Source organism: Octopus sinensis, linkage group LG11 (assembly GCF_006345805.1).
Source record: "Octopus sinensis linkage group LG11, ASM634580v1, whole genome shotgun sequence".
NCBI lineage: Eukaryota > Metazoa > Mollusca > Cephalopoda > Octopoda > Octopodidae > Octopus > Octopus sinensis.
Window position 1 is genome coordinate 40,774,926 of NC_043007.1, and position 10,000 is coordinate 40,784,925.

Consider the following 10,000-nt stretch of genomic DNA (forward strand, 5'->3'; position numbering starts at 1 on the left):
CTGACAGATTTTTTTTATAGGCGTAAGAGTGGCTGTGTACTAAGTAGCTTGTTTACCAACCACATGGTTCCGAGTTCAGTACTGCGTGGGACTTTGGGCAAGTGTCTTCTACTATAGCCTCAGGCCAACCAAAGCCTTGTGAGTGGATTTGGCAGACGGAAACTGAAAGAAACCCGTCGCATATATGTATATATATATATATATATATATATAATATATATATATATATATATATATATATATATTATATATATATATATATATATATATTTTATAGAAGGAGCTTCTACAGGACTAGAACTGTTTCATTCAAATGAAATCATCAGGAAGCTCCTGATGATTTCATTTGAATGAAACAGTTCTAGTCCTGTAGAAGCTCCTTTTATAAAATAAATTAATTTACTCTGCTATGTATTGAGTACCTTATTTACTGTGGTTAACCCCGACTCAACCCGGGACCTACATATATATATATATATATGTGTGTGTGTGTGTGTGTGTGTGTATGTGTCTGTGTGTGTGTGTGTGTGTGTGTATTTGTTTGTGTGTCTGTGTTTGTCCCCCAACATCGCTTGACAACCGATGCTGGTGTGCTTACGTCACCGTAACTTAGCAGTTCGGCAAAAGAGACCGATAGAATAAGTACTAGGCTTACAAAGAATAAGTCCTGGGCTCGATTTGCTCGACTAAAGGTGGTGCTCCAGCATGGCCACAGTTAAATGACTGAAACAAGTAAAAGAGTAAAAGAGTAAAGAGAGAGTGTGTGTTTTTCTCATGGCGACTTGTGCAGTATAATTTGTTCTAACAGAACATCCAAGTTTAAAATGGGAATAAATATTACCTCTTAATATTTATTGTCGGAGAAGACATATCAACTATCTGCAATAGTTTATCATCATTCAATGTCCTTTTCTTCTCTTTTCAGATATACTTTCTTAGCTCTGTTACGTTGGTTTGCGAACTATACCCGAAAGAGAAACGTATCGTTATGTCTAGTATATTTATGTGTTGTTGGGGATTCTATAATTCTACTCTGGGTTTGATAGCCTACTTGTTGAAGGATTACGGTTGGAATACGTTATTCTTGTTTAATGTTGTCATCTCGGGATATTTCCTAGTGGATTACTTGTAAGTATCATTTTTTACACGTTACACACACATACACACACACACACACACACAGATGCACACACAAATATACGTACGCGCACACAGACACGTCTTTCTCTTTCTCTTTCCGTCTCTCTCTCTCTTGTATATATATATATATATATATATATATATATATATATATATATATATTATATATATATATATATATATATATATATATCATAGTAATATTATATTATGTTATATTATATTATATTATATATATTATATTATATATGTCTGTATGTTTATTTATAAAAATTAACACCAATAAAATATTAAATTATAAAATTCCCCAAATGGAAGGAAATTCACCCAAGGGCAACAAAGTAACCCCACATATCCTGGATACTCCGATCGCTAAGTGTACTTCACGAATGTAGTACGCCTCTTCATTCTCCCCAGCCTACAGCCTCATGCTCAGAGTACACCCATTCACAAGGGCAATCCCTGCCACATTCAGCTATCTTTCAATAAAAACACTGTGAGTAGTATTTCCCACTCCACCTTACTTTCTTTTACAAAGTAAAACATTTATGAGCGGTTGGCCGAAGAGGAAAATATTTGCCTTCAGTCCTTTCAGTCTCGTCTACCACATTGTCTCTTCGCCATAGCCATCAGACAGAGACTCCTCCCGGTCTAAAGAAAGCAAGGAGGTAGTCCTCACGGTGGGCCCAGCGGGTATCCAAACCTGCTCTACAAGCGACAACAGCTGTTCGATAATGTTCCACATGTCAGTAGAAGTTCCACATGCCCAGACACTAGACGAATGCATGCAGCCACTTCTGTACGTGTAGAGCTTATCTCGAACCGGCATAGCGCTCTGGTGGCACTGCTTGACTGAAATTCCTGGAAATTTTCCAGAGGCCTCTGGAAAAGACCAGCCGGTTGATTTGCCCCAACGCCCAGAGATTCTCTGATTACGTCGTCACTGTTGCCCGCCACTAATTCCCTATCGAAATACAAGGTAGAACTTTCATCGATTGCATTGCCCGACTGGTAGAGGGCTGTGAGTGATTGGCGACGCTCCTGGTTCCGAGGTCTCTGACCCGTTCTATTCTTGATCCAGGACTAAAGGTGCATTTATTGAGACAGGCTGCAGAAATTCCTTTCTGACAAATAGTGATTACATCAGCTCACCGTCAAATAATCGCTAAAGATGTCGTATCCTCAACGCATAATTGGCCACAGCATGCCCATCCTCCACGCAGCTACCCTTTCCGTATCGAGTAAGAGATGCGAAGATCTCAAATTGATGAAAACAATTGCGAAAAAGCGTGTGTTGGAAATCCTCAGGGCTACTACATCTAAATCCAGTGACCTGAGGCCATTATGCAGGTGGTCTTGCTTCAAGAACGACCCGCAGGCGACATGCATTTAAGTTACAGGAAACACTAGAAGAAAAGAGGTTACCAAACTTAAAGGCTTCCTGGTAGGTACTAGGAAGAAAACCCTGTAGAAGCCTATTTTCTTCCTAGTTCCTGCCAGTAAACCTTTAAGTTTGGTAACCTTGTATATATGTATATATATATATATATATATATATGTATATATATATATATTATTTAGTTAGTTAGTTAATTTTTTGGCTCAAAAAGCAAAAAGCAAGGCCATGTAGGGGGACATGGAGTTATGTACAGGGTGGTGTTCATGTAAAGAGTTAATAATAATAAAGTGATTGTTTCTTATCAGGAACAACATGTTTAATAGGACTGCTATAGAAGTGCTCAATTAAATGAGACAAATATATTAAACTATGGTTGCAGAACAAACCCATATAAGGTCATCCACGTAACATTTTATATCTCGAACATTTAATCACATAATGCTTTTTCTTTCATATAGAATATACATCCATAAAATCACGGAAGATGAAGCAGAACTCATCAATACAAGCATATAAGAAAAATATAAGAAAAATGTGTGAATACAGTCCATCGCGGTTAAAAGTTAATGATTAATAATTTAGCGACTAAAAAAATATTTTTTTTTAACATTACAACATCTAGAATAATAAATACATAAAATATAAAGAAATATATAAATATATAGATTTATAAAAATATAAAAAATACGTATATATGTATATATCTATAAAATAATATGTTACATTACTCAATAGATAGAATGTAACATATTATTTTATAGATACATTTCCTCTATTTACATAATATTGAGGTCGCTTTCTTTCTTTTGTTATCTTACCGTTTTTACCAATATATATGTATATATGTATAGGCGCAGGAGTGGCTGTGTGGTGAGTAGCTTGCTAACCAGCCACATGGTTCCGGGTTCAGTCCCACTGCGTGGCTTCTTGGGCAAGTGTCTTCTGCTATAGCCCCGGGCCGACCAATGCCTTGTGAGTGGATTTGGTAGATGGAGACTGAAGGAAGCCTGTCGTATATATGTATATATATATATATATATATATAATATATATATATATATATATATATATATATATATATATATTATATATATATATAAAGTATTAATTTATAAAAATATGGTAAAGTAAAAGAATTCACTTTACCACACACCGAACTTTTCAGAAATAGCAGCCAAAAATTTGGCTATTTCTTCAACTGCAAATAAAAGTCTCCAGACAATGTATACTCAGAAAAATAACTCACATAGGTATAAGGGAAAAACAATGAAAGATCACATCCATATACGATACCCGAGGAAAGTCTGTTTCTGGATTTGTGGGTAAAACGCCACTTTTCCTTCATCAGCTCAGAGATTTCTTCCGATTTAGATTTGAAAATACTAAGAATCAAACATACCCGTCCGATATCTGTAACATCGGACAAACCATGCCAGACACCCAGTACTAGCGAATCCAAAAATACGAATGAGATCTATTATTCTCCCTGTCTCACGTGGGTGGACAGGGAGAATAATAGATCTCATTCGTATTTTTGGATTCGCTAGTACTGGGTGTCTGGCATGGTTTGTCCGATGTTACAGATATCGGACGGGTATGTTTGATTCTTAGTATTTTCAAATCTAAATCGGAAGAAATCTCTGAGCTGATGAAGGAAAAGTGGCGTTTTACCCACAAATCCAGAAACAGACTTTCCTCGGGTATCGTATATGGATGTGATCTTTCATTGTTTTTCCCTTGTACCTATGTGAGTTATTTTTCTGAGTATACATTGTCTGGAGACTTTTATTTGCAGTTGAAGAAATAGCCAAATTTTTGGCTGCTATTTCTGAAAAGTTCGGTGTGTGGTAAAGTGAATTCTTTTACTTTACCATATTTTTATAAATTAATACTTCAAATATACCGTAAATGGTCTTTACATACCGAATACTGCTTGGTCGAATTTATTAACAATTAATTAATTCGACCCCCTTCTTTGATAACAATATAATGCTTTCTCTCCAAGAATTTGAACTGCAGTTTTTACCTCTGTAGAAATGTAATGCTCTATGACTCACGTGGGTGGACAGGGAGAATAATAGATCTCATTCGTATTTTTGGATTCGCTAGTACTGAGTGTCTGGCATGGTTTGTCCGATAATTAAGTATTGAACTTTTACCACGTGAGTTTTTTCAGTGAAATATTGTTGTTGAATTTGTGTTAAAACCTGTTTAAATTGTCTTGTTAAAAATTGTTTGAACTGTTGCTGGTTTTGAACCAGGAAAACTTTGTTTTCCCCTCCTCACGGAGGGGAACTGCTGTACATTGAAACACACACACATTCCACGGAAAAATGAACAAAAATATTTGTTCAAAAATGTCAAAAAATGATGACGTAGTAGGTTTGCCTACACAAAAAAATGTGAAAATTGCTGAAGAAGCTAAAATTGCAGAAGGTGTGACTTCCAATGAAGCTGTGAAAACAGCAAAAGTGAATGAAGGTTCGCCGGTTAAAAAAGCTGTGAAAACGGCTAATGTCGCGGAAGGGTTGACTTCCAATGAAACTGTGAAAACAGCAAAAGTGAATGAAGGTTCGCCAGTTAAAAAAGCTGTGAAAACGGCTAAAGTCGCGGAAGGGTTGACTTCCAACGAAGCTGAGAAATCAGCAAATGTGTGTGACGGTTCCAAACCAAGTGAAAAAACCAAGATGTTTAACTTCGCTGCCGCTGCTGGTAGGAAGACAGAGGAAATAAAGATGGAGGAGGTGGAGTATGAAAAGTTTTAAAAAATGTTTAAAAAGGAGGGAAATAACGCGATAGCTGCCCTCCCACAAACAATTAAAGAGGAAACCGAGAAAAGGACGATAATTTATAAATCCTATGTAATAAAAGAAAAGAAAATTGAAAGGATAACCAAAGACCAAGCTGAGAAATGCCTTAAACCAGTGTGGAGTGATATGGACTACGTTACGTGGGGGAGAAAGTTTGCAACAATAGAGGTGCACTTCAGAAATGAAGAAACGGCCAAAAAACACTCCCTAACACCAATAAAGACGGAGGAAATAATATTATTCCCTCGTATTTAGGGAGGAGAACCACAAAAATCAGAGTGGAGGACGTGCCGCCACAGGTCGACGTGAGGTGGTTGCTTCCAGCACTGTTAATGGGGCTGGAAGAGAAAATAACAGTGATAAACATCAGAAGAGTGATAAAGGAAAACTGGAGAGGACAAGCATTGCACGTGGTGGTGCAAGCGACCCCGGAGGCAATGGAGGAAGTTCCAGAAGGAATACAATTCGGGGAAGAAATTAACTTGCGGGTGGTGGTGGAGGGGCGAAAGCCACGTTGCTACGGATGTGGCGAGATAGGTCACATCCGTATGGAATGCCCCACCAGCAAGAAAGAGGAAGAAAGAAAAAAGACAGAAGAAGAAGCAGAGAAAAAAAAACGAAGAAGAAGAAGAGAACGACTTCACAACGGTGAGGCGGAAGAAAACGCCAAAGAGAAAGAATGCGGACACAAACCCAACCAACCCTGGCACAATCAAAAAGAAGTCCAACTCTCAGGGGGGAAAACCATCCCCACCCAACCACGGTTCCCCACAAAAAGAGAAGCCCCCACCCAATCCACCCCCACCCCTCAGTGCCGAGCATTACCCCTCCATTTCAACCCGCTCCTCGTGTTCCTCCCCATCATACTCCCCGGGGTCCTCCCCATCACCCCCACAAAGCCCACAAAAAAGCAGATTTACAGAAGCCCAAATAGTATATGCGGCAATAGACAAAAATAATGACCGACTTAAAAGTGGAATGGGAAATATCCCAAGCGCAGAAAGGGTGAAAACCCACAGAAATCTACAAAAAATGTAGAAATTTATAAATTGGACTTACGGAACTTTAACATGTTAAATGCACAGTTCGCAGGGGACATAAAGGGTCCGCGACTCGAAGTGGACGAGTCACTGATTAATGCGGACTTCCCCGCCACGACCACCAAAGGAAAAACGGAATAAAGGTAAGTAATGTCTCATATTCGTGTAGGGTGTTTGAATGTGCGTGGCCTGATGCAGAGCTGGAAGCAAGGGCGCTTCCTAAATGACATCAGGTCACGGGATTTAGATGTTGTCGTTGCCACAGAAACCCGGTTAAAGGGGCCAAGAGATCTGCTCCCGCTGTTCAACGGTTACGAGAGTGTCATCTCTCCGAACCCGTCGGTCGGCGGAAGCGGGGTGTTGGTCCTGTGTAAAAAGAACCGGGTTTCTGAGAAAAAGTTGATCTTTACGGATCCGGAAGGTAGGCTGGTCGTCATTGAGTTGACGTTCAGTAGCCGTAAGACAATCAGGCTGGTTGCGGTTTACGCTCCCCCGGTAAGGGGAAAAGTGATTATTATCGGAACCTGGAGAAGTTTCTGAGTACATCGTGCCCAGTAGTAATGTTAGGGGACTTCAACACAATCTGCGATGTGCGGGTAGACTGTGAAGGCTCGCGAACAGACAGAAAAGGAAATACTTGCTTCCTGGATCTACTAAGACGTTTTGAGCTGGTAGATCCATATAGACTGGAACATCCGGGCGCTCCACTGTGGACGTGGTCAAATAGCGACGGATCGGTAAAGTCATACATAGACAGGATATTAATTAGGAAGGTAGATAAGAACCTAGTTAAGAGTCCACAACTCCATATAGTCAGCTACAGTGACCACAAGATGGTCACCTGTAGGCTAGACGTAGATAAGATAACTAGAGGTCCTGGTTACTGGAAACTTAATACGTCCCTTTTGGCGATTAAGGAGTACAGGGACAGGATTAGGTTAATAATCCAGAGGGCCATGACCGGCTCCATTTGTAACAACAAATGGTGGTATGCCCTTAAGCGAGCCATAAAATATGAGTCCGTTAGATATAGTACTAATCTTGTAGCTAGAGAGGCTAGAAAGGTAACTACACTAGTTAAGGACTTAGAGGAAGCAATGCGAACTGGCAATGCAGACCAGGTGAAGGTCAAGAGACTGGTTCTTAACCAGCACCTCGAAGCCAAACACATGGGTTGCATTGTCAGGGCTAGACAACGTACGATGGGGAGCGAAGGAATCAAGGCTGCAGGATGGGCCCGAGTGGTGGAAGCCCAACGTGGCAACGATGCTACAATTCGATCTCTGGCGAACCAACAAGGTAAGTTGACAGACGAGCCCGAGGAGATGTGTCAAGCTTTTCAGGACCACTTCGCCCAGCTTTTCGGGGGGAGCGGCGGACCGGATAGGGGGAGAGACCTTACGGACCTCCTCGACGGGCTGCCGCGCCTCTCGGGGCAGGATGCGAAGTGTAGTGAGGAGCCGATCACACCTGAGGAGGTAATAGAGGCCATGGCGGATTGCGGTGCGGGTAAGGCGCCGGGACTGGATGGTCTACCCTACGAGCTTTATAAAAGTATGCCGGACTTGTTCGGGGACTTACTGACGGGCGTCTACGCAAACTGGCAGCAGAATGGGTTTATCCCCAGATCTGTGCGCCGGGGAGTGGTGACGCTAGTCAGGAAGGACCAGAGCAAGGGGGACGTAATAGATAATTTCAGGCCCATCACTCTGCTTAACGCAGAGTTGAAGATTTTGGCCAAAGTGTTATCGAACAGATTGGCGCGTGTCGCGAATGGACTGATTGGGAAAGCGCAAACGTGCGCCGTACCGGGCAGAGCCATTCAGGATAATCTCCATCTTATTAGATACACGATAGAGGGAATAAATAACGATCCCGGCAAGGGAGGGGCAGTGGTCCATTTAGACCAGTCTAAAGCGTTCGATAGGGTCGACCATCACTACCTGGTGTCCGTTCTGGCTCAGTTCGGCCTAGGTCTTGGCTTCCTCAGGTGGATCATCGAAATGTATGACAACGCCGACTCGGTAGTTCAGGTGAACGGCTTTCTTTCTAAGCCGTTCAAGGTCAAACGCTCGGTTCGCCAGGGATGTCCGCTCTCCCCGCTTTTGTATGTAGTGGCCCTGGAGCCGCTGCTGCGAAGACTGAGCGGCATCCCGAGGCAACCAGGACGTGATATGTCGGTTTCGGCGTACGCGGATGACATCACTATCATCGTGACTGAAGTGGACCACCTACGTAAAGTAGGCAAGGCCATAGAGGTTTACGAGACGGTGACAGGAGCAAAAGTTAATCGTGAAAAGTCGGTCGGCTTGCAACTCGGCACCTGGAGAGGCAAGTCGATGCCTCCAGACAGCGTCGTGGGACGTTGGACGGAGGGCCCGATTAAGTTGCTCGGGGTTTGGTTCGGTCCGGACCTCCAAATAGAGAAGAACTGGAGCGAGGTATCGAGCAAGGTGGCTGCAATAGTCAAGATTTGGTCTTGGCGGTGGTTATCCTTGAAAGGTAGGGCGGAGGTGGCCAATGTGTTTATAGCATCGGTGATCACCTACCGCCTTGCCGTCGTGCCTTGCCCGGATTCGTGGTTGATCAAGTTGGAGAGACAGCTCTTTCGCTTCTTGTGGAAGGGCTCGAAACCGCTTGTGAGACGCTCTGTCTGCTGTCAAAAACCGTTACAGGGTGGACTAGGGATGCCGTGGCTAATGATGCGCAGAAATGCGCTGAGGCTAAGGCACCTGTGGCTCCATCTGGGTAGTGAACGGGCGTGGTCTCCGCTGGCGAAACAGATGTTCCCCAGGTTCACCAGTTTCTGTGGCCGGGAGGACTGGTATAATCGCAGATCGAAGTTGGGTACGTGGTATACGGAGTGTCGCAAGGCACTCCGACTATTCCGTCGCTCGGGTAATGCCTGCGGCAGTGGTTCTACCGCTGTGTTTTATAGAGGGTTTGTAGAGGCCGGTAACGATGATACGCTAGGGGAAGCCCTAGGTTTCGACGATAATCAGCTGGCCAGTCTGTTCCAACGTACATTCGGGCCGAAGACACTGGATCATTTCCAGAAGTCTTTGGCTTGGCAGTGCTACCGAGGAGCCTTACCTGTTCGGGACAAGCTTTCAAGGCACGGTTGCCAAGTCAGCCCGACCTGTACGAGGTGTGGGCGAGAACGGGAAACCGTCTCGCACGCGATCGTGCAGTGTTCGGGGGTGAAAGATATGTGGGATTGTGCCGAACAACTAATGTCAGGTGAACGAAGAGTACAGCTATCAGCCGAATCTATTGTAAAAATCAGCCCACCTGATTTCTTAACGAAAGAAGGTAAGTTTTGTTTTCTCGCCGTGGTTTCAACTGCGAAACAGGTAGTATGGAAGACAAGGATGAAAGGAATGATAACAGGCGACTTCATCTCTGGTTCAAGTCTGGTGGAATATTTTAAATTCCACCTGAAAAGACATATAGAACTGGAGAGAAGGAGCCTGAGTAAGAAAGTGTTTGATGAAAGATGGAAAAATGTGGAGAGTAAAAGATCCCTCACAAATGTGAGATAGGAAGAAAAAGGAAACCACACGGCTAAGTGTCGTGGCGGGGAGCATGGGGTCGCGGACCCGCCCCACTGC

At 42.8% G+C, this 10,000-nt stretch overlaps 1 protein-coding gene and 1 non-coding gene across 6 annotated transcripts in view; both read left to right on the forward strand.

The window, feature by feature from the left end:
- Trnal-caa overlaps positions 1-6 on the forward strand; it is an 84-nt gene extending 78 nt beyond the window's left edge. Inside the window, exon 1 of the tRNA in view lies at positions 1-6. This exon is cut by the window's left edge and continues 78 nt beyond it. This is a non-coding gene — a tRNA (tRNA-Leu).
- Positions 1-10,000, forward strand: part of LOC115217603 (solute carrier family 22 member 8-like) — a 38,334-nt gene that overhangs the window by 5,608 nt on the left and 22,726 nt on the right. For all 5 annotated transcript variants that reach the window (XR_005001256.1, XR_005001257.1, XM_029787354.2 and 2 more), the window contains exon 4: positions 926-1,128. Coding sequence is in view for 3 of the 5 variants with exons in the window: in XM_029787354.2 (XP_029643214.1) it covers positions 926-1,128 (203 nt within the window). In the remaining 2 variants the exon portion in view is untranslated. The remainder of the gene's footprint in view (positions 1-925; positions 1,129-10,000) is intronic.